This window comes from Phoca vitulina, unplaced genomic scaffold (genome assembly GCF_004348235.1).
Source record: "Phoca vitulina isolate PV1807 unplaced genomic scaffold, GSC_HSeal_1.0 scaffold22, whole genome shotgun sequence".
Classification (NCBI taxonomy): domain Eukaryota; kingdom Metazoa; phylum Chordata; class Mammalia; order Carnivora; family Phocidae; genus Phoca; species Phoca vitulina.
Window position 1 is genome coordinate 3235547 of NW_022589725.1, and position 24928 is coordinate 3260474.

Here is a 24928-nt window from a genome sequence, read left to right on the forward strand (position 1 = left end):
CTCGCCCAAGGGAAGTGATTAAAGCCACTCTGCGCCACGGAGGGGCCTGGCTGGGTCCTCGCACCCACCGGGACGATGTGGCTGCTCAACCCCACGCGCCTCCTCGCCCTGCCTCCCTTCCTCCTCTGTAGGTGCTTCCTGCTCCCCCGACCCTCCCACAGCCCTGCCAGCATTCGAACTCATGTCTGACTGTGTGGAGTCTCACCAAATGGCCCTCACACGGTCTCCCACGGCGCGCAGGTGCGCTTTTGTGGGGCTTCGGCACAACACCACGTGCCAGCCTCCCCCACACACCACTCCCCCTGACCGGGTTCCACCAGCACAGCCCTACTCCCGGGCGCTGCCACGCCTGTCTGGCCTGACTTTGTGTGGACCGCACCTTTGTCCAGAAACTGGCAGGAGCAGAGGGGTGAGGACTGTGCCCTCTGAGCGCCCACTACTGGCCGGGCGCGCACCAGGTACTTCGTACCCATGCAATCCCCACCATCAGCTGGAACAGCAAGGGCACGTCCCCTTGTTTTTTATTTGGGGAAACTGAGGTCTGAGACCTTCCATGAGGCTGGTGAGAGGAATTGTTTTCAGTTCCAAAGGCCAGTTAAGTCTGCCCTTCTCGTGAGGCGCTGCCAAGCCTCTTCCCCCTAGTCAAAAAAACCCTGGAGTAAACCTATTTCCCTTTTCACTCATCTGCCAGGAAGCCCAGAGCCAGCTTCAATAAGTGCAGAGCCCAGGGCCAACATATCTGCTTTCATTTTTCACCTAGAATTCGTTCTATTTTATGTTTTCATCGGCTCTAATTTTGCAGTGTATTACATATACTTCTATGTCTTCATATGTGTTCTTATCACTGAATAGCCAAAAATAAATAAGCAACCACCAAAAGTGAGGCTCTGAGAGGTTAGGCGGTGTCCCAAGGTCCCACAGCAGGCCCAGCGGTGCTCTTCCTACTACTGTCTGACCCCAGCTTCTTCTTCCCCTCCTCAACCAAAAGCAGGTTCTGCACATTTGCTTCCTGCCAAACACAACAGCAGGTAACAGGTCCTGCTACACCCACACTCCCTTCTCAACATGAGGTAACACTAAGAGTAGCACATGCTCTGTCCAGAGACATGGTGTTGCCCCAAGCCTGGACTTTGACTGTCAGGTCTGGATGGCTACAGCTGTAGATGGAGAAGCCAGGGGCTCTCGGAAGCCCCACTCTCAATGTCCAGCCAAGGCAAAGCCATGCTTCTAGAAGCAAGGATGCAAGACCACTCCGGCCAGAGGTACACAAGGAGGCTGCTGGGCAGAAACCTTCGGGGTCTCCAAGGCCACCTCCGCTGGCCCTCTACCACGACCACCCTGGACCCCTGTGTGGTGGGACAGGTGTTGCAAGCCAGCCAGCCCCACACGGCGAGCTGACAAACACACTCTTCCTAGCCACACTGCTGTCTGACCCCCAGTTCAGCCAAAGGCAGTATGGAAATGAATTCTGAAGCATGAAGACCCAGGTTCAAATCCCAGCTCTGCCACTTACTAGCTGTGAACCCCAGGGAAGGGTGAGCCTCTCTGCAAAGTGGGGTGTTGATGCCACCACCTTGCTGGACATCTCTGGGGACGCAGAGCCCACCGGCCCTGTGCCCTCCCTCCCAGAGGAGACGCGGTGCTGTTCCAGTGTCTGCCCCCAGCATCATCCTGGCAACTCCCTCCAGGGCATCGATCAGGAGATGACAGGAGGAAGGAAAGAGCAGGGAGGTTTGCTCCAACTTATCTCATTCGGGACATGCTTTCTGGGACAAGACTGAAAAATAAAATTAAATAATGAAATGTGAGGTTGAATAGAAACCCAAAGTCAGGACTGACTTTGCTAGAACTGCTCAGTCCTACCTCAGGCAAGGAGGGAGGGCTAGGGGAGTCCCCATGGCTTGTCCCACCGCTGGAGGGGCATCTGCAACATTTCCAGGCCATCAGCCGCAGGATGGGCTGCCGACCCATGTGATGCATCCTGGTTACCATGGTTTCTGTTTATTCTGGGTCCTGGTAAAGAGGAGTGTTTGCTGTACTCCGACCTGCAGTCGCTGAGGTCCCTGCACTGTCCTGGGTGCACACAGGCAGGAGCCCGCATGCCCAGAAGAGAGGCACTCAGATTAACTCAGCCCCACAGGCCCCTCCCACCCGACCTAGGGTGGACGGGGACCAGGCCCCATTTTCAGATGAGAGAACCAAGGCCTGAGGCTAGCGGCACCTGCCTATGGCAATGCCACAAGGAGCAGGAATTCAAACTCGAATTTGCCTGACTTGTCCTATTTTTCCAATTCTGTGCTGGCTCGTTTATGATCATTATTCTGGCTCCCAGAGACCTCAGGCCTTTTCTAAAACAGCACCCCCTGAGATGGCTTGAGGGAATCTGCTGAAGGCTCGGGGACATCAGAGGCAGCTCATGGGAGTAAGTAGGCAGTTCCCCCAGGGGGCTGGAAACTCGGGTCCCCACACCAGATCTGACAACATTCCCAGTTCATGGTTCAAAGATCACTGGCCAACAGAACTAAATCCAAACCCCTTACTCAACCCAGCACCCCAGACCCGCCCCTGAATTCTACATATCTGACCTCTCCCTCACTGCCTCCTCCCCCTTTCCAATGCTCAAATCCCTCCTCTTCCACAAGGATTTCCTGGGTGCCCACGTGAGCATCAATCTCTCCCTTGCCCCAAAGACCACCACGCCCAGCCACCCTGTGTATAAGCTGCCCATGGAAAGGTCTCTCCCCACCTCCCTCCTAAGACTAGGTCACATGGGGACTGCTCAGGGGACATCTATGAACCAAAATTCCTTTCTCAGACCAAGCACGCTGACACTTAAAGGGAACTGGCACTTCAACGGGTGCTCAAATGTGCCAAGTCTCTCCTTCCACAGGGCCTTTGCACATGCTGTTCTATCTAGAATGCCTCCCTTGCCCCACGTAGCAACCTGTCTTCCCACAACTCCTGAAGTCCCCTCTGACCCTCCATTAACTGGCCTCATAGCACCTGTGCAGCTCTCCTAACCAGCCCTGGTATGCTCACATTTTGTGTTTCATTATGTCATTATACGTCTCTTGTTCACCCTGGAATTCCCACCACAGTGCCTAGCACACAGCAGGGGCTCCATAAGTGTTTCCTGTCAGCCATGGTAGATTACAAAGAGGACCACAGGTCCCCCCGTTTCTACCCACGTGCCCCCTGCACAGTGATGTCACTGCTCCTCTTATCAAGAGATGGAGTCTTTTTCTTCCCACCTTGAAGCCGGGCTTAGCCATGTGACTTTACTTGGTCATTGAGACAGCAACAAATGGGCCACAAGGAAAAGCCTGAAAAGCATGCGTGCGCTAGAGCATCTGGCCCTTGCTGCGCCAGGAGCCCCAGAACACTAAGTGAAGGAGCCGGAGCTAGCTGCTGGAGGAAGAGGTTTGGGGGAAAGCCGAGCCAACAGTCGGCCAGCCCCCAGCCAGCAGCCTGCCAAGTGCCACCCAGGTGAGTGAGGCCATCCTACACCACCAGGCTGTCAGGGAACCAGCCAAGTGATCGCACCTGCAGAGACCAGCCAGCTCAGCCCAGACAGGCCTCCAGCCAACCCACAGATTGTGAGCTAAATAAAATGTGGTTGCTTTAAACAATTCATTTTGGGTGGCTTGTTAATGCAGCAACTAACAGGAGCTAACAGAAGAACACTGGCCATGGTACGCTCACCGCCAAAGAACAAGCGTCTGGTCTATACAACCTCAAGTTGAGAACAATACAAGCCTCTTGGGAGGTGGGAAGCCACTGGAGGGTGAGCCCCAGGTCCCTGGGTTTGAACCCTACTGGCCTATGACTCTGGCTTCTGCCTGGACAAGACAGGCACTCACCTCTGTCTGCAGTGGGAGTAACACATCCTATACCAAGTCTTCTAGGTTGGGATGGTTTGAGTCTAAACAGGGAACATGTGTGAAAGGCCTCCCCCAACCCAAAGGAAGCTAGAGACCCTCTGCACGTGGGAAGAAAACTGCTGCAGAATAAAGATCATGACTTTGGAGCTGGACAGATTCTGGTTCCTGATCCACTCTGCTACCTGCACGCTGTGTGACCTTAGACAAGTTTCTCAACCTCTCTGAGCTTCTGGTGTAACCTGACCAGGTGTCAGGTGTCTGTGACATGGTAATAATAATATGTAACTTGCAGGACTATTGTGAGGGTTGAAGAAAACAGTATACATAAGACACATGGCACATCATAGGTATTCAATAAACAGCAGCTCCTCCTCCGTGGCCACCCCTCCCTAGCGGGACCTCTCACATCACCATCTTAGCCCCGCCACCCCCACTTGGCAGTAACGGTTTCCAAGTTTGATATCAGCATCTTGTGCCAGGTGCCAAGTTGTGACTGTAGCTTACATAACATCGAGAGAGAGAGAGAGAGAGAGAGAGGGGAAGAGGTTTACTTGAAGAATGAGAAAGACCTGGATGTTGCCAGCTTTGATGGGGGAGAAAACTCAGGCCACGGATAAGAGAGTGAAGAAGATGATTCAGACCTGAATCCTCAGCCTCAAAGTCTTGACACACCCAAGCCCCCATCCGGCTTCATCTGGGATAACTGTCTGTGGCCTTTCCTCCCTTCACCTCCAAGGCCCCCACATGCAGGAAGGAGGGAGGCAGCGAGGTGGGCTCAGCACGGGGGCAAGGTAACCAGCTCTTACCTATACTGAGATTGCTGGACAGCAGTGTGATTCCAGGGCCTCTGTCCCACAAAGCACCTACAGCAAAAGTGGAAGCCCCTCTGCCCCAAGGATCCAAAATGCCAAGAATGTGGTCTATAGAAAGGGTCCAGGATGGACTCCAGCCCCCCAGCCTAGCATGCATGCGTGCACGCACACACACACACACACACACAGACACACACACACACACACTGAAGAAGAATTTGATCAGGGAAGACAGACATGTGGGGAAGAGGGCCCAGTGTGGGGGCGGGAAGGGCCCCGGAGCAGAGGGGTGCAACACTGGATTACTCCCCTGCCCCAAAGCCCTCTGGGGCTCCCCACTAGAGGACCCAAACTCCAGGGCCTGGCACTCAGTGCCCTTCCCAAGCTGCAGGCTTTGCCTCCTCTTCCACACTAGCCTGTCCCCATCCAGACAGCTGTGCCCCAATTCCCCACGCCACCCGTCCCCTTGGCCTTGGCCACACACCCCCCTGCTGGATGAGGTCATGGAAGTCGAGAATGGGAGTCCTAGCAAAGAGGTTTGGGTTCCAGTCCAGTGTGACCATGGCCCAGTCACCTGACTTCCGGCGCCTCAGTTTATCTGCACAGAAGGATCAGCTTCTACGCCAAGTGTGGTTGTGAAGATTAAATAAATAACATAAGCAGAACACCTATCCCATGATAGACACGAAATTAATGGCTCTTCTGTTCTCCCCTCCCCTATATGTCCCCATCCTACTCTCCTTTGAGGTCCTGCCTAAATGCCTCTGTCTCCCAGGAAGCCCTCCCTGAACACTGCAGGTCTCAGGGATTTTCTCTCCCTCTCTCTCCCCCTTTCCCTCTCTCTCTCCCTCTCTCTCTCTCTCCACCCCCCACTCTCCCTCCCCTTTCTCCCTCCTCTTCTCTCTGCTCCCTCTCTCCTCCCCCTCCTTAGGCTCTGAAGTAAGAGTTGTCTTACCTGTGCAGACCCCCACCTATCCACTCATCCCTATATGCAGGCTCCATCACAACCTAAGGACAAGGACCAAGGACCAATCATGACCAAAACCGTGGGAGGCTGCGGCACAAACAGTGCCCAGAGAGCAGAAATGGCTTACCCAAGGTCACACAGCAGAGTTCAAACAAGAGTCAACAGTCCTGTGTCCCCTTCCGCACTCTCAAGGCTATTCTCAGACAAGGATACAGTGTGTGGATGCTGACAGGGTCCCACCCAGACCCCTCTTTGCAGACTGTGCATCCATCCCCCAGTGGCTGGGGGTGCTAATGCCCCCTCCTCTGCAGAAATGCCCTTGGCTGATGGGAGAAAAGCACAGGAAGCATGACACCTCTCCCCCAACACTCCCTGAGGAAGCCATGGCCAGGGACCGACTGACAAGGGTGTGAAAAGGCCACCCCCAGCCCTGGCCTCAAGATGGGACCAGCTCTGGAGTACTGCTCTTACTCCAGGACTCCCCATAGGATCAGGCTGAAGCAGGTTCTCCAGCTGAGACCACCTCCTTGCTCACCTCCTCCCCCAGCCCTGTCCTGGGGCCCCCATGCCCCTTCTTAGGGGAGCACTTTTTCATGAGCATCCTTTTTTCAGGCTCTGCTTCTAGGGAGCTCAGCCTGACACAAAGGCCTTGGTTCTCAATCTGTGGTCCACTGACTGGCAGCTCAGCATCTCCGGGACCTTATTAGACCTGCAAACTCTCTGGCCCCACTCCAGGTCTCCTGAATCAGAATCTGCATTTTAACAAGGCCCTGTGTGATTTGCATGCACGTTAAAGTTTGAGAAGCTCTGGCTTAAGGTCGGTTGTCACCGGCCAATTGTGGGGACCATCCAGCGAGCATGGTAGTAACAAAACGTGCCCACCTGTTGCAGCAATCATACAATTAATGTGGGCGTTATCCAACCCTGATTACTGACTGTGGAGGTGAGCCAGGTAGTGCGGACATAAGCACCCTGACCACCAGTGTGTCATCTCCATGGCCCATGCTCTGGTGAGTGTAAGTTCCATGTCCTTCGGGCTTGAGCTCCAACCCCACACACCTTACTCGGTCACCAGAATTCTGTTTCACTTTGGAACTAGTCCAGCGTCTGCATTAGTCAATTAAAGCCTTTGCCTCTACCCCTTCTTGAGGAGGAGACCCCCCCAACACCAGACAGCTAGGAATGGTTCCCCAAGGGCACCCCTGGAGAAGATGCTAGAAAGAGGGGTGGTTAGGATTCTCCAGGGCCCTGGGGGATCTAGGGAGGGGGACAAGGATGCAGATGTCTCTGCCTTGGAAGAAGAAATTGCTGGCCTGCCCTGGGTCAGAAACCCCTCTTCAGAGGCCCCACTCCACCCATCCCAGGGTATGAGCCCCTCATCCTGGTGTGAGCCCCTCAAAGTCCCTCTAAGGGGATGTCCATGACCTTTGCAAAACTAAAGGCAATAACCAAGTCCTATGTGCTGAACGGACCCCAGGGCCGGCCCTGGAGGCTGCGATAATCCAGACGTGTGTTTGGACAGGAGCACCCTGCAAAGCTCGGTCAACGCTGCCTGTTGCCTGAGGAGGGAAGCGGCTCACCTTTTGCTAATCGTCCTAATTCATTTTTTATTACTAACTTTCCTGTTCTCTATTTGCCATCTGATTGAAGATATTACCAAAGGCATTTAAACAGCATCAGACTGTACCACAATGGCAAACATAACTCTTTTTATTGAAATATGCATTAATATACATATAATTCCCTGATCACAAAGACCTCATGGTCCACATGTTAGACCCTAAACGAAGGCAGATTTGACGAGAGGCACATACACAACTGAAGGTTCTTCAGAAAACAATAAGCCGCGTCAGGAGGGTGTGACAAAATGGGCACTTTCTCGTGCTGCCGGGGAACGTGGATGACCCTCCTGGAAAATGGCATGACAACCTGAATCAAGAGCCATAAAAATGCTCATTCCTTTGGACCCAGGGGTTCTACTTTGGCCCATAGCCAACAGCCTGGGTCTTTCTGTAATGGTGGGAATGTTCTTTATCTGCAAGCCCAGTGGCTATAGAGGGCTGGAAATATGGCTAGTGTGACTGAGGAATTAAGTTTGATTTTATTTGGCTTGATATTAAATTGAAATAGCCGCACGTGGCTAGTGGCTATCATGCTGGACAGTGCGGCAAGCCATCATGGATTCTCTCCTAAACCATATCATCACCTCCGTCCATCCTCCTGCATCCACTCTTGCCCCCCTTCCAATGTTTTCCCCATAAGACAGTCACTGAGATTCTTCTAAAAATGCTTCCATTGCCCTTGAGATAAAGTCCAAGCTCCTGGACATGGCCTTCAAGGCCCTACCTCCTGGGGACAGAAAGCACCCCAGCTCTCAAGGAGCCTGAGGTGTTCCAGGTGCTGGAGGGGCAATGACAGCAGCGGAGGGGACAGCAGTGAGGGCCTCGCCGAGGCCGGGGCACGTGAGGAGAAACTTAAAAGACAGGTGTGTCGGAGTTTGCCAGGTAGGTGGGGAATGCCCAAACCAGAGGCAGAGCAGCTCGAGGTGCTCCCATCGACCCCCCGCCCTTGTGAAGCCGCTATTCTAGCGGTGGGGGTGGGACATAAATAATAAACATAATGAACAGGCATATTATACCCTGTGAAAAGAGAAAAGACAAGACAGGTAAGGGGTTTCTGGGGGACCCAGGTGGGGCAGAACAGTTTGTGGCGCTGAATCTTCAGAAAGAAAAGTACCCAAATCAACACTGTTCTTGAGTCTGCCCGGTGGGATAGTGGCAGGGGATCTCCCCCCACCCAGCCCCCCCCCCTATACTTTTTGCAGGTAACATAATCTTCATAATTTACAGTTTAATAAAAAGAAAGGGGTAATAACTCCAGGAGAGAAGTCACCAGAAAATTCCTGCTTGCTCAACAGAAATGTTCCCACGAGCTAGAGATTTTGTTATCTCTGAAGGCCAGACCGACTGTGCCCCAGATACCCCAACATAGGCAACTGGGAGTGACACCTCCCTCCTGAAAACAGCAAGGTCACCACTGGCAGGGAGACGGGAGGTGGACAAAACAGGGGGCTGAGGTCTGCCAGCCCTCACCCCAGAAGCCAAACATTGATTAAAATCCACTTCAACTTTCTTTCTTGGGCTCAGCCGCAGGTGAGGGTGGCATGTTGTTACAATGGGAATTCAGATTTATTAACAATTGCAGGCCCGGGGTGCCTGGCGGGCTCAGTCCATAGAGCATGCGACTCTTGATCTTGAGGTCGTGAGTTCCAGCCCCATGTGGGGTGTAGAGATTACTTAGATAAATAAATACAAATGTAAAAACAAAACACTGGCAGGCACCAGACACTGCCTCTCACGTTTATATGTTTAATCGTCCTGACAGCAATATACAAGTAAGACAAAGAAGGCTCAGAGACGATGAGTGATTTATTCTCGGAAACAACAGCCTAGGATACGTTACAGTGGCCTCCACAATGATTCATTCATTCTTTCAACAACTTTTTATTGAGCACCTACTACACAGACACCATACTAAGGTGCTGGGGACCCGGTGGTAAAGAAAACAAACATGACCCCCAGTGGTCTAAAAGGTGGAACAGTCACCTCATAGATACATCATGCAATGGGGAAAAAATACACTAGAGGCTGTGGGATAAGCACAGTGATTAGGAGGTCAGAGTCTTTGAGAAGGCGAAGAAAAATGAGAAGGAGCCAGCCATATGAAGAACGAAGGCAAGAACATTCCAGGCAAAGGGTGTAGCATGTGCCAAGCCCCTCAGCCTAAAGAGAGCGTGGCGGGGGAGACTGGGGAGGAGAGGGGGCTGGAAAACAGCAAGAAGGCCAGGGTGGCTAGAAGGGGGCCAAGGAGGGGGAGGCTGGCCTTGCTCACCACTGTACCCCCAGCATGAAGCCTGGCGCCTCAGACAGAGCAGCTGGGAGTGAGGCTGGAAGAGCAGGCCAGGGCTAGATCACACCGGATTTATGGGCCAAAAAAGGCATTTGATGTTATCTGCACACCAGGGAAAGCCATCGGAAGGTTTAAGCAGAGGTCTGATTTAAGTTGGTAAGAGTTCACCAAGCCATAACAGAGAGCCATTGAGTGGTTTTGCCCAGAGAAATGACAGGATCCAATTTACACAACAGAAAGATCTTGATCTTGGCCGGGATAGCTCCTTGGCTCATCCTGATGTGTGACTTGTGGTCACTGGATAGTAAATGTCCCCAAAAGCTAAGCATCCCCAGCTGGCATGTGGGAGGTGGCCACCTTTCGGGAAAGCAAGACAAAGCAGCAAATGACAGGACGTGTTGACAGAGCATCATATGGGCACAAGGCTGTTGGCAAATGGAAAATTGTCCCAGAGAATGCCTCAGCAGGGTCGTGGCTTATTGTTAATGTCGAGCCATTAGGAAAACACAATTATGTGCTTCACTGATACCCTAAGACATAATCTGAGACACAGTGCAAACATTTAGCACTTCATCCAAAAAAAGAGGCAAAACAACCAACAGAAGAGCCACTGGAGGAAATGCATCGCACAGGTGGGTGGCTAAGCCCTCCAGTTTGTTTGTTTGTTTTTACTCCTTGTCTCTTGTCTCGCATTTAAAGTCCAAGTTTGGCTCTTAGGCATCCACAAACAGATTTGGAAAGGGAATTAAAATTAACTCTCCCAAGTGCTTAAACATACATTATTATCTCATTTAATTTCATAAGCAGGTAAGCACTGGTAACCCCATTTTGTAGATGAGGAAACTGAGGCCCAGAGGTATTAAGTAGCTTTCTAAACACCCTTGCTCCCCTGTCCAGCTTCATCTCTTGACACTCTGGTCTTCTCCTATGCCTTTGTACACGTTGTCCCTTCCACCTGGAATGCTTTTCTCTACCTTCTTCACCCGGCCAATTCATCTTCAAGCACAGACCGGGTGTACCCTCCTCTGGGAAGCCTTCCTTGACTACCCCAGCCTGGCCTGGTAATCCCACACCCATTTGGAATTGCTTATTTTTGCCTACCTCTCTAATAAGACTGTGGCTCCTCAAGGGCAAGGACCAGGTCTGAAACACCTGTTCCTGCCTGGAATCTACCACAAAGCCCTGCAACAGCAGGCAGTGAATGTTCTCTGCATGGCTGGATGAATGAATGCACTCTTCATAAATTGCAAAGCCAGGATTTGATCCCAAGCCAATATGACCCTACAGCATATATCTCTTGGCCAGAGTTTATGTCTGTGTCTTATACAGATCAATCAGAAAACATAAACAAGCATGGAATATATTATAACCACACTGAGGACTTCATTCATCCCTCCAAAAGAGATCCCCACTTCTCTGGGGAAAACAAGATGATGTCTATGGGGGTAAAGGGTTAAGCAAATCCTTTTCCCCTTTGCAAGAGAATTTCACCTATGTTAATTGTCTAGCATAACTCCCTTGGAAACCTGATGAAGGAAAGATGTTAACTATGTTACTAGGCAACTCTGCTTATGGTAAAAATGACCCCTGACTGGTAAGCTGCATCTGGACAGGAAGTAACTATAAATAAATTATAAGTATCTGATAAAGAAACCAAACTTTAGATTTTCCTGAGTGCAGTGACTCTTACAACTGACATGCCCCTTGCAAGAAACCCTGGAAGATAGAACTGCTACAGGAGCTATGGGTCCTTTGGGGAATAAGGCTTCTGAGCCAGCGTGACTTCCAAACCCACCCATTGTGGGGATCATTCCCTTGCACCTACACTAAAATCTTCAGTGGGGGGGGGCAGGCAAGAGAAGAGCTGGTGGCCACCTCTGTGGACTAAGGCAGCGGCTGAGGCTGGAACTTCTCCTGTGGAAGAGGAGCAGATCCTATGCCCTGCTGGCAGGTGCTGGGTCCTGCCCACCTCTTTCAAGGACACAGGGATCAAGTGTTGCCCATGTGCATCTTGTGAGCCTGAATGTTTAAATGAACCTCACAGAGTCCCTGTGGGAGAACAATGAGAAATAAGAGAACTGATCCAGAGAGAAAGGAAACCATCCCAACCAAAAACACCAGTACACCTATTCTTAACTGGAAAGCTCCTGAGACTCTACTATTTATACCATTTATAAAAGACCAAAAACCTGGATGGAGCCTATGCTACAGAGGGCCCAGGTGATCTAAATGCAGCCGGCAGCAGGAGTGAGGGAGGGCATGACTTACATGATCTCCCAGAGGCCTCACTACAAACCTGAGATGCAATGATGGTCACGTGAGAACACTGGGGATCAGAGAAGTTAAGTGACAGGTCCAAAGTCACACAGCTTCTAAGTGGCAGGACATGAAGCCAGGCACTTTCATTGAATTCAAAATCACTTGAATCCACTATCTGGTTTTGCAAAAAAATTCACTTACAGCTCAGGTGAATGTATAGCATAGAAACAAGCATGGGGGTTGGGGTGAAAGGACCTCCTTAAATAGTGTAGGTAGCACCCACTAGGCACTCAGTAAATATTTGCAAAATAAATGAGCAACAAAAGGGCCAGCGTCCATATTCCACATTATCAAGTTCAGTTCAAGTCAAAACAGCAAAACGGAACAATAAAATTTATGCATGAGATTGACCCTGGGTTATACTACTGAGTTGGATTCATTTCCAACAAGTTTCTAAATCATTCCTGCAAATTAGGCCCAACTTCGAGATAAGCACGTTTTAATTAGCTGTAATATAAAGGCGTTCTATTACCAAGTGATGTTTGAAGTTGAAAACCAAGGCAGAAGGCCCAGCTGGGAATTCACTGGCCTCTAGAAGAGCCAATGCATTAACAGTAAAACCAAGGGGCAAGCTGATCCCCTCTTCCATCCCTGCAGAGGCTGGGGCTCTTCGTGGCACCACAGAGGCTGCAGGAGAGAGGAGCAGAGAGAGCACACTCTGAACACCAGCTCAGCCAACCAGCTTCTCTGCTGCCTTTTGTAACATGACCTCCTTGGACCTCAGTTTTCTCACCTACAAGGACACGTGTGTCTGGCATAGTTCTCATGAAGACTTAATGAGATGATATGAGAATGAGCCTAAGGTGGGTAAGTGCACAGCAAATAAATCTGTGCTTATTTCCACCCTACTTTTCTCCACAAAATAGCACAAAATTTAAAAATAAAAATCAGTGAGAGGGGACTTTTTGTTCAAGATGGCAGACAGACATACACTTTTTGCCTCTCCCCTCCTCTAAACAACACTAGAATGGCAAAAAAAAAAAAAAAAAAGATACACAACAAAACATACACATACATATATATCCATAATTCAGATAGATAGATGGATTAAAATGGAATAACTCCAAGAAAGCCCCCATAGAAACACAAGAAAGGGCTGGGGATCAGAAATACTAAGAGTGCTGGGAAGTAAGCAGTCAGACTGACAAAGAAGCCTATCAGCTCCAAGGCACCAGCACACCAACACGAGACCTCTGGAAAAGCTATTATCCTAACTGAACCCCAGAACATCCCCAAAGAGAGGCAGCAGGAAGCCCTGGGCCAGGGACGTGACTGGACCTTTGTGTTAGCCTACAGACCTCAGAGAAGCTGACTGTTGGATCTGCCTCCAGGCTAAAGCCAGGGAGAAGAACTCCAATTAAATGAGAGATGTGCCTCAGGGATTCCCCCCTGTGGGTAGGCATGGGGCAGGAAAAACAAAGTGCACCAGTGCCCTTGGGTAACTGCTGGTCTACATGAGAAACAGATGCCCCAACCTCAAGTGAGCTTGTCCCATGTGCTGAGAAAAGTCCCCAGTTTCGAGTGTCCACCCACAAACCATACCCAGGGCACCCCAAACCAACATTCACATTGCTTGCCCACAGAATCGTGGATCTCACAGGCACTAAGGGAACTCACAACTACAGAGCAGATCAGTCTAGACGTCTGTTTACAAGTAAATGTCAATCACAAATCATCAGGCATTTGTAGAAAATATCAGCATAAAAAGAGGCCTATTGTGAACAGAAGAACTAACCACCAAGAAAACAGAATTAATGGAGGAAACAGAAGATAACTTTTTAACTGTATTATAATCTTCAAAAAGACTCAAGATATTCACATATCCATTAGAAAAAAGGAATGGGATACTCTGATACAAGATCAATCAAGAAACAATACAAAATTCTGGGAAATGAAAAAGTAACAATAAACTTACTAGATATGAACTGAAGAATGGTTATGACTAGAAGTACCCCCCACCCAACTCCCCTCAGGGGTTAGCCCTGGGGAGTGGGGCTGAGAGGGCAGTGGGGAGAGGAAATGAAAATGAGCGGGCCCCCCACGTTTTCCTTTATAACCTACTATATTTCTGTGTATCTTACAAAGAATAAAAACAAATTTCAAAAAAAGATGGCAGGACTCAAGATAAAGTGGGAAAATGACAGAAGACTGAAATGAAATTGGAAGTTAACAAGCAAAAGATATGCGTGATATCCTATGTTATAGCTACAAGGGACCCACTCATTTACCTCCAAGCTTCCTGGGAGCCATTGAAGACAATGGGGTTAGGACAGCCATGGACAATGGCCAACACTGAGGCAGGGACCAGGTGAAGAGCCTCTTGTTGAAGCTGTGACAGGACTCCAGCCCAAGGAGAAAGCCATGGTCCCCTGCCCAGAGCTAACTCCCTTAGGCACAGCCCAGAAGCTTCTCAGAAATCAGTGTGGAGTCCTCCCCACCACACAAGAAATTGCGTGACATTTCAAGTAAGAAAAATTCCTTGGGCCCCAGAAAATTCCATTAATTATCATTTTTCTTCACTCCGACCTAAGAAGCAATTATCCTGCAGCTCTCTCTCACATCATGAGATAAGGATGAATCCTCAGCAAGTGACTCAGAGTCTCTAAAAATCATCAACATGCTGGCCCTTGACTTCCTGGGAACCAAAGGGAAGATGAGTTTTCTCCCTAAGATGCATCTCCCTGAAACAGGCACTTTGGTGCTCCCCTTTCTATGCATTCATCCCCAGCTGCTGGGAATGTTACCGCTGTACCCTTGCACTGGAAACCTCTCTGCCACAGGGAGCTACCTGGGACAAGGAGATGCCCTGATGCCAATGACTGGATGTCGCGAGAATCAAAAGGCACAAGCAGCTCCCTTGCCCCAGTTTGGGACAACTCTGAAGAGCCAGCCCAGATCAGTAACCATGTTCCAGGCCAGCTTCTCCCTCTGCCCAATCCTGCTTCCCTTACTCCCTTACAGGTACACTTCCTGGGAACTTCCCCCCAAATAAACCTTCCACAGGCAACTCTTCATCTCAGAGTCTGTTTCCAAGCAAGCCAATGTAAGAATCTCTCCAAGGTGAAGAAGACTCTCCCCATAACCTATGGGGGGCCTGAAGAACTCGGGGGTCTCTGGGATATCTGACCATATCTGAGCCAAGGCTACATAGCCCAGGCCTGCAATACGTCCCCTTTGTCCTAAGCCAAGGTGGGAAAACCCTCCCACATCCCAGTCTAGAGCCACATGTACTCTCCTACATGTACTTCCCAGGCCAACAACATCAGCATCACTTGTTAGCACTGCACCTTTTCAGCCCTTCCCCAGACCTACTGAGGCAGAACTTCTGCGAAGGACACCCAGCGATCTGTGTTTCAACTGCCCTCCAGGTGATTCTGAAGGTTGAGAAGCAGAGCATCCCTGACTACTGGGTGAAATCAAATGCAAGACATTAAACTTCTCCATCAGCAGAAGACCAGGAGACAGCTGCTGACAGCAGTCTGATCCAGCGACGTGAAACATCCTGTACTCTGCTCCACGCCTCTGACTCCAAGGCGCTCCTGTGCTTATAACCCAACCAGCTGGATGTAACACTCCTTATGATGATCTCCGCTGGTGTCCCAGCTCCCCTGGAGGCAGGCCTCCCTGCCTTAGGCTGACAGTATCCCCAAACCACCCTCCAGCGGCCCTCGCAGTGGCTCTTCCTTCTGCCTAGGACACCCTTCCAGGAATTCTACATGCCCCCACATAGCCCACCCGGCGTTTCCTTTAAAACTCTGCCATGTGAGGCCTTCCTACACCCCTGGCACTGTCCCAGACAATGAGATATTTAATTATGACTCTGCATTTTGAGCCATGTTACAAATCCACACAGCCTTCTATCTAGTAAATAGAAGTTTCCCATTGAGTGGCTGAGCTTCCAGGACAAGGCTGGGTCCCCTGGCACACAGTAGGCACTCAATAAAAAGCTGCCGAACATCTGAGAAACCCAGCGGTAAACGGGTAATTACATATTGAAAAACCCCAGTCTTGTTGCTCATTCTAGCAGGCACCAGAAGTTTGCTGTTCTACAGTAGCAAGCTGAAGCATCAGGATAATTGATCAAAATTTATTATCCCGTGTTATACAGCATGTTTTCACTAAGAGATAAAATTACAATTTACCACGACTCATTAAGTTAATAATTACTTACCATATGTTTTTATTGCTGCTCCCAAACCACACTGAAAAATCACTGTGCAGGTTTTTGATCCATGTAAATAGGATGAATACCAACCACGTGGATACAGAACTTCCTGACAGGGAGACGCAGGACTAAAACATGGAACAGAAAGCACAAGCTCTAAAGCTCTGCTACACTCATCCCCATGACTCTCGAGGTTACCTGCACCACATTTTCCAGGTCAATGGTTCTCAAACAGGGGCACTTTTGCTCCCCCAGTGGATACCTGGCAAAGTCTGGAGACGTTGTTGGCTGTCATGACTGGCACCTAATCAGTAGAGGCCAGGGATGCAGCTACACATCTTATAATGCACAGGACGGTCCCCCCCCCCCCCGGCCGCCCGCAAAAAACAAGGAATTGTCAAGTCCAAAGTGTCAACAGTGCCAAGGCTGGGAAACACTATTCTAGATCAAAGGGAACTTCCATAAATGTTTCTTTAATCTGAGCTTCATAGCAAAAGTATAAGGAAGGCATTACTGTCCCCTTGCACAGACGAGAAAACGGAGACGTGGATTGGTTAAATGATGTGCACAAGGTCACCAGCCCACTCCAGCGAATCGTGCAGCTGCCATTTGAACCAGTCTTCTCTGCCTGATAAACCCAACTCCCCTCCCACACAGATTCACGAAGGAAACAGACGCCAAGGAAATGAGCAGCTCTTTGTTAATTCATTAGGCTGAAAGGTCCAACTAGAGACTGCTTCCAACCGGATGCAGAAAAAATCAGATCCAGAGACCAAGGCATGGAAACACCTGATATTAGGAGGACCCTTCCCCTGCACCAGCTGGGATGGTCAGTCCTCCAGCATCCAGGGCTGAAACAGTTTCCCCTGCCTTGTAACTTTCAATTGTGCAGCTCTTTATGAATAGAAATGAAAGCGTTTCCTGCTGGGGCCACATGCTATATATGCGTGATTTCCAACCTCAAGGCAACCCCATGGGGGAGGTGTTGCTGTACCCATTTTGCAGAGGAGACAGAAGCACAGGGAAGTTAAGTAATTTGCCTGTGCTAATGATGGTGAAGGCAGCATTCAAACCCAGTTCTGCCAGGTTCCAGAACTTACACTGCCTTCGTATCTTGAGACTAGTTCTAGGAAATCAGAGAAGCAAAATAGCTGGCCCTATGGAATCACACGGGCTGGCAGTCCTGCAGGGGGATTCCTTGTCCTGTAGGCACAGACTCAGCTGCTCTTCCAGGCTTCCTGGCTGCTCTCTGTGCTGGGCTCTGTCCTCTGGGCCTACTTGGGTAAGCTCCTCTAGGAATGACAGGTCAGCCAAGAGACTCTTGGCCCCTGCTCTGCCCTGGATTTGATGTGCTCACTAAAATCTTATAAGAGCCAAAGAGATGCTAAGTTCCTCAAGCTACAGAGGAAAACTGGCGAGCCCTGAATTTATTCATGCATTCATTCATTCAGCAAATATTTATTGAGTACCTATGTGCCAGCCCAGCTCTGGGAACACAAAAGTAAAGGTAGACACAGTGGTTCCTGCCCTCTGAAGTATATGAGGGCACATGTCCTCTAAAAGTATCATCCTCATCCTTCCTGGGTGTACTATTTTACAGTTTATAAAGGATAGTTTACAGTTTACAGTTATAAAGGATATGCCAAGGCTTCATTCATTATATCTCCACACTAGCTCCCCATCTCACTAGACTATGTTCACTGATTTGCTTTCCCTTTGACAAGAGGGAAACAGAGGCCCAGAGGAGGGCACTGTCATGCTCAAGGTTGCCCAGCAGACTGGGGGGGGGGGGGAGCAGTGCCAGGCCTGGGCTATGGCTCCTGACATTCATAAGGTACAGAAGTTTGGTCGTAAGGACGCTTCAGGACAGACTAGGGGAGGGGCTATGGAAAACACATTTAGATGGAAAGTACAGAAAAGCTTCTTCACATCCTCCAGAGTCCCCGGGACCAGCCATCTCAGCTCAGAGCTCACCTGGCCCAGGTCCACCCACAGGTCCCCCCTACAGCCACCTGGGCCCCTGCAGAAAGAAGCAGTGGGGACCTCACCCACCAGAAATGCTAAGCAGGCCTCACAAATCTCAAGTACAGGTGAGGTGGGGACAGCAATTCCCACTTCTTGGATTTTCGTCCCAAGGAGACTCCAATCATTCACTAGCCGAGCTTGTGTTGATCCCCATCAAGATATAAGATGCTGTGCCCAGAGCTGTGTGGGTGGGGAGTTGCATCACTTACCCACGCACATATTTCCTGAGTAGTTCTGGGTCAGGCACTGTGCCAGGTGTTGGGAGCCCACAGAAACCTGTACACAAACAACCAAACCACTGCTACACAAAGTGTGGTCTCTGGACCACGCCGGCAGCATCACCCGGGAGCTCATTAGACATGCAAATTCTCACAAAAAGACTTGTATAAAAATGTTCACAGAGGCTTTATTTATAATGGCCCCAGCCTGGAAACAAACCCAAACATCCATTGGCAGGTGAACAGATAAACTACTTGAGCTAAACCCATACAATGTAACATCAGCAATAAAACAGAACTATATATATACACACACAACACAGATGAATCTTGATACTATGTTGAGCAAAATGAAACCAGATGCAAAGATGTATATGCTGCATATGAAATTCTAGAACTTAAGTATACTTAGTACACTGAAACTGAACTTAAATAAAGCATTGATAATAGAAATCAGATAAGTCGTCTCCTGTAGAGGCAGCGATGGAGACTGTGGGCTGGAAAGGAGCACGAGGGAACTTTCTGGGGTATGGAAAATGAGCAAAATCTGGATTGGGATGGTGGTTACACAGGTGTTTATATTTGTCAAAACTCATGGAACTATGCACTTGAAATTTGCATTTTATTTTATGTCAATCATATCTCAGTAAAAAATGAGCCACAAATCATTTGCCCTACATCACAAAGCCACACCTGGAGATTTGAACCCACGTTTGCCCAATTCCAAGGGCCAGTTTACACTAGCCTGCCGTAGGTGAGTGTGTGGGGGGGGGGGCAGGCAATGCCCTGAGCTTGGTAAAGTGCCTTGCCAAAGTCAGAATGAAGGGACTTCATAGATACCCAAGGAAGAGTGTCACAATCTCCCCCTAGCCCCTAAACCGTGACAGAGACTTGAGGGGAGGGCATATAAGTGTCAAGCTGGGAGTCAAGAAAACCTGGGTTCAGGCCTCAACTCTGCTCTTCACACGCTATGTAATCTGTGAGTACACTACTCTGTGACTCAGGTTCCCCTTCTGTGAAGCAAGGAAGAAGGAGAGGATCTGGTCCCCAGCATGGGGCCACAGATCCTGCGAGGCACAGGGCCACAAGCTCCTATGCTCACTAAGCACTCTCATTACATGAAATGAGTAATGTGCCTGCCTCATATCTGGTAAGCTATTTTTCAAATGCATGTTAATATTATTGTGATTAATAAAATAACATCTATTTCAAAGCAAAAATGAAACCATAGCAGCTTTTGCCATTATGTATTTTCTCAAACAAAAGATACCAAAAGAACAGCCACTGCTCATGACTTTGGTTTAAAGTGGCTGGAATCTCTGTGTAGAGTATCACTAAGGGGACAGTCACCAAGGGAACAGTCGCCAAGGGCCCTTCCGGGTCAACTGTCCCATAGTTGTCCGGCATCACTTGGGCAAATGCTTGCCCTTGTTTCTCAGGCCTAGGTCCCTGTGGGGGCAAGCCTCTTGTGTGGACTGCAAGGACCAAGCCCCCAGGGTGCAGGCTGTGTCCGGGTTCTGCAGCCCTATAAATTGGGCTGTGGTCATGGCTGCACATTGGGCCTCAGTTTCTGCTCCAGTTCTGATAGTGATCAGTTGTAAGAATGGAGCATGGGCATTTCCCTCCCCAGTCCTCACCATCAGACCCTGGTAACAATGTGCCCTACCTCCCAACCACCAGCACTAAAGATGACTGCCCACTTGGGATCTGCTACCAACAGGCATCTGACCCACCCCTAGCTGAGCCAAGTGACTTCCCCTGCCTCATCCTGCCACAAGCCTGAAGGTTGAGAAGCAGGTCTCACATCCAAGTGCAACGTCAGACCTCTCTCTCACCTACCTTGGTGGCCCAGCTGCCACCCTCCTCCACCTGGACACACTCTCGGCTCTGGGCCAGGGTTTCTAGATCACAGACAGAAACCAGAAATCACCAGCTTCTCATTCCCTGAGTGGGTCCCTCCCTGGCCGGGTTTCACACTAGTTCTTGGTGCTGAGTCAGAGCTTTACAGAGCATCAGAATAAAGCAGGGGCCTCAGCTGAGTGCCCCCCCTCTCAGAAGGCCCACATGTGGGACCACCCCACTCTGGAGGGGTTTACAGAAACACCACCGGCAAAAGGAACACTCTGGGCTAAAGGCCACCCACCCACCGATCCAGACTTTGAGGCACAAATCCCCGATCCCCACGCACGTCCCCAAACCAGAGGCTGGAACCTTGCCAACTTAATATTTTAAAAAATAAAGCTAAGGGCAGAAGACAGTCCTGCTGCCCCCGCACCCAATGGTCTTCTCCTCTCTCAAGACTCCACTTGCTACTTTTAATCAATTTTCCCTCCATCACACCGGAAAGAGCCCGAGAACCGGCCTTCTCCTCAGGACACCATCCCCCTCTTCAGCTTCTAACTTTGCCGGTCTCCGGACAAAGATAATCACACCCACCCGCTGCGAGACCTCACTTGCCGCCCACCTCGTCCCCACGCAGCCCAGGTTCTACTGGCCCAGGACCCCACTCCCCACCCCGGAGGGAACTGCGGAGGGCTTTGCCCTGCGACCCAAGAAGCCGCTCCCCAGGGCCTGAGGACGTATTCAGCGAGGCCCAGCCCCTAAGCCCCGCGTTCCGCGCGCGGACGCCCCCTTCCCGCAGCATCCACACAGCAAGGGGCTCTCGTAAAGCCCGTGGGTGGGGTGAGGTTGAGACCCCGGAGGGCCGCCCATCCAACCACCCGACGCGCACTCACCACGCAGCGCCACGGAGCCCGCGCGTCTGCGCCAGGGCCGCGGGGAAACCCACGCGCGCCGTTCAATCCGGGCTCCGAGTGACGAAAAGCCGCGCTGGGCTCCGGCCGGCCCGGGACCCACGCGCCTACCGCCGGATGCACCCCCAGTCTGGCTTGCTAACTAAGTTTGAAAGTTCCTGCCCCAGCGAGGGAACAGACGCGGACGGTGCAGCTACACCTAAGCGTCCCGGGCCGGCCCTGGCGTGGGGAGCCGGGGTCGGACGCTCCCTGTTCTGGCTGCCGGGCACGCGAGCTTCCATCGGGAGGACGCGCCGCGGCAGCGCAGCGGGGACCAGGCTGGGGGCGGCGATCTCGGAAAAGACTGGGGTGGGGGGAGGGGGCGGGTGACCCTCACTGCAGCCCCAGCCTGGAGGGACGCCCGCTCACCGTTCCCGGGAGGGGACAGGCCTCGATTGGCCATTGCCAACTCGGAATCCCAGGCCCCGCCGGGCAGTGACGGCCAATTAGTGAACCGCCAATTAGTGCGCGTCGGCGCCGGGAAGTTAAAGCCCCGACGCGCGAGTTGGTGACCAGGGTGAGGGCTGGGGCGGCGCGGAGGCTGGGTGTGACCGCGTGTGGCTGTGTGACCGCCAGGCGATTAGTGTGTCTCAGGTTCACCGTACATGGGTGGCTGTGCGTGCGTGACAGTGTGCGCCCGTGTGAGTGATGGTGGGTGTGAGCGTGTGACTGTCGGAGCAACTTCTTTGTGTGACTGTCCCCAGCTGCGACTGGGTGTGACAGGCGAGGGGGGCATGTAACGGAGTGTGAGGCATCGTACTGTGTGAATGGGTGACTTGTATGTGGCGATGTGACAGTGTACGTGGGCGAGTGACTGCAAGTCATTGTGTATAAATGACTGTTAGGGTGACTTGTGTGGGACGGTAAGACAGTGTAAGTAGGTGCTTGGCGGCCTATGTGTGTGACAGTGGGTCACTATGTGTCAGCCTGTGAATGAATGTGGGGTTGTCAGGGGGAGGTGGCCGAGCGTGTCACTGTGTCATCGTGTGAGTGACTGTCGAGGTGACTTCTGCCTGTGAACGGAATAACTCAGGCCATGAGTGTAACGGCGAGGATATCTATGTGAGTGGCATGTGCCCGTCGGCGGGGCTGATGCGTGCGGGTCCCCGCGCATTGGCACCGCCGGCACCTCCCCCCGTAGGCCTCCGAGAGTGTCCCGTCCCGAGCCGCCAGGTGACTCCTGTCCCGCACTCCAGCCTGGGACGCTCCCGCCGCGGCGCGGGGTCCGAAGGCGCGGGCAGGCCGCGCCCGCCTCCGCGCCCACCCCCGGCCCCCGCCTACCTTGCCGCAGTGGTAATAGTCCAGGTGCGCCAGGCCGGCCGGCTCGGCCCCGGGCCGCGCGCCCACCGCGGGTGCCGAGGGGTACAGGCGGACGTCCATGGCGGGCGCGGCGGCGGCGGCGGCGGCGGCTCCCGCGGGCAGTGCCTGGGCGGGCGGCGGGTGGGAGCCAGTGTGCGAGCGGGTGTGCGAGAGCGGGGGGCGGGCCGGGGGCGGGGCCCCGCGGAGCGCCCCGCCCCCGCCCCCGCCCCGCCCGCGCGCGCTATTGTTCCGGCCTCCGGCGCCGCGGAGAGCCGGGGGCCCGGGCCCAGGAGACCGGGCCCCTCCTTCGGGGCGGGCCGCCGCGGGGTCCCTCGCCGGGCTCTGCACCCCCGGGGGTCCGGGAGGGGTGCGCGCCTGTCCAGACGGCCCTTTCCCGTCCCGCCTTCCCCACCAAGGGGAAGGAGAAGCCCATTTGACACCCCTTCCCAGAAGTGGGACACTGCCCACCCTGAATATTTAGGAAGCGGGGGAGGAAGGCGGTGACGGGAACACTTTTGAAGATGGGTGCTGCCTTGCCCGGGGGGACCACGGCCCAGTGCCTGCGGCTGATCTTAGGAGGCCCTCCCTCCTTGTCCCACTGATCGGAATCACTGTGAGAGGGGCTCTGGGAGTTGCTGAGCTTAAACTCTCACATTACGTATGAGGAAACTGAGGCAAGGACAGTCACTTCAGTAATGAAGCTCCAAGTGAGTGGGCCCACGGCCCCCAGAGGATCCAGGTCTGAGACAACTGGGAGCAGTCAGAGGACCCTGCCCCCTTTAACGACAGGGCAAGAGAGGGCCATAGAAAGGGCCTAGAAACTGAAGTTCTGAGGGTCCAGAATCTACCCTCACCACCCCTACCCCCAAGTTCTCCTGGAGACAGAGAAGAACAGAAATGGGATGGCTCCCATGGTGGAGCAGAAAGGTGACTGAAGCAGGCTCCTTCTCCCACAGGAAAAGAGCCCCTAACTCCTCACATCACCTGCGGCAGCTGGCCTGTTGCTCCTCCCCTTCTCATAATTGTCTACACTAGCAGTCTCCACTCCCTCACCCCTACTGACTGCTGCACCACTGCCCTATGATTCCTGGCTCTGGCACACTGGGATGCCTGGCTGGGAAGTGCCAGGAGGCGAGGAGGCAGAAGTGGGTCAGAATGGGATTGTTAGATGGCAGCTGGACACATGATGCTATTCAGAGAAAAGGGAGTGAGTCTGTTGCCCACTCAGGAGCCAGCTTGGAACTTAGCTCCCAACTGCTACTTGAGCTTTGTTGGTCCTGACTTCGAGCTATGACCCACTATTTGTGACCATAAAGATCCACTAATACAAGACTGGTGTGGGAAACAGGCTTTTGCTAAAGGTTTGGGAACAACAGAGGGAAATTACTGCTCAGAAAGGAAAGAACTTCCAAATGGATTTCAGCAGTCATTGTGTCTAGAAATACATTGCCATATCTCATCAGAAGGAATTTCCCATTGGCCCCTCTACTTTTTTTTTCCATCTGGACATCCAGCTGACCCAGCACTATTTATTGAAAAAATCACCTTTCCCCCCACTTCTCTGCAGTGTTAACTTTGTTATAAATCAAGTCATCCATATGTGTATTGTTTCTGAATTCTCGACTCTGTCCCATTAGCCTATTTTTCTCTCCTTGTGCCATTATCATACTGTCTGAATTTCTGTAGCTTTATAATAAGTGCCCTATAGAAGAGGTCTACACACTTTTATCCTCAGGACCGTCTTGGCTATTCTTGACATTTGCACTTCCACTGACATTTTTAAAATCAGCTTGTCTGTTTACACACACACACACACAATCCTGCTGGGATTCTGATTGCTATATTGCTATCACATTGAATCTTTAGATCAATTTGGGTAAAATCGACATTTTCAGTATTAAGTCTTGCTATCCATAAACATGGTATGTCCCTTCATTAATTTAGATTTTTTTCATTTTAAAGTTCTCTCAGCAATGTTTTATAGTTTTCTTTCTTTTTTTAAGATTTATTTATTTATTTACAGAGGGCCGAGAGGAGGGGCAGAGGGAGAGAGAGAGAATCTCAAACAGACTCCCCACTGAGCATGGAGCTTGATGTAGGGCTCCATTTCACGACCCTGAGATCATGACCTGAGCTGAAATCAAGAGTTGGACGCTTAACCTACTGAGCCACCCACGTGCCTCACTTTTTTTTTTTTTTTTTTAGTTTCTATGTAGAGCCTTTGCACATCTTTTATTAGATTTAGTCCTGAGTCTTTGATGCTATTATAAATGGTTTCTTTATATGGCTTTTTCTTTTCCTGTTTGTTGTAAGTACAGTGCAGTAGTTTTAAAACAAGTCAACAAATTCCCTCACTTTTACATGGAGTGAAGTCTAATAACTTTCCCCTATAAAAGGGATGGGTTTAGTGAATGGTTTTTAACAAATAAAATATGGTGGAAATGACACATGGATTCTGAGTCAAGGTCATAAAAGTTGATACAACTTCTGCCTGGCTCCCTCTTTTGGACATTTGTCTTTGGAATCTTAAGTCACTATGTA

At 51.2% G+C, this 24928-nt stretch overlaps 1 protein-coding gene across 2 annotated transcripts in view; it reads right to left on the reverse strand.

Annotated features, from left to right (window-relative positions):
• Positions 1-22468, reverse strand: part of TOX2 (TOX high mobility group box family member 2) — a 130562-nt gene extending 108094 nt beyond the window's left edge. Inside the window, exon 1 of one of the 2 annotated variants that reach the window (XM_032419856.1) lies at positions 22370-22468. In XM_032419856.1, the coding sequence (XP_032275747.1) occupies positions 22370-22468 (99 nt within the window). Of the gene's footprint in view, positions 1-21031; positions 21097-22369 lie in introns of those variants that run through there. The other variant, XM_032419858.1, reaches the window with a different exon arrangement.
• Positions 22469-24928: the final 2460 nt, after the last annotated feature.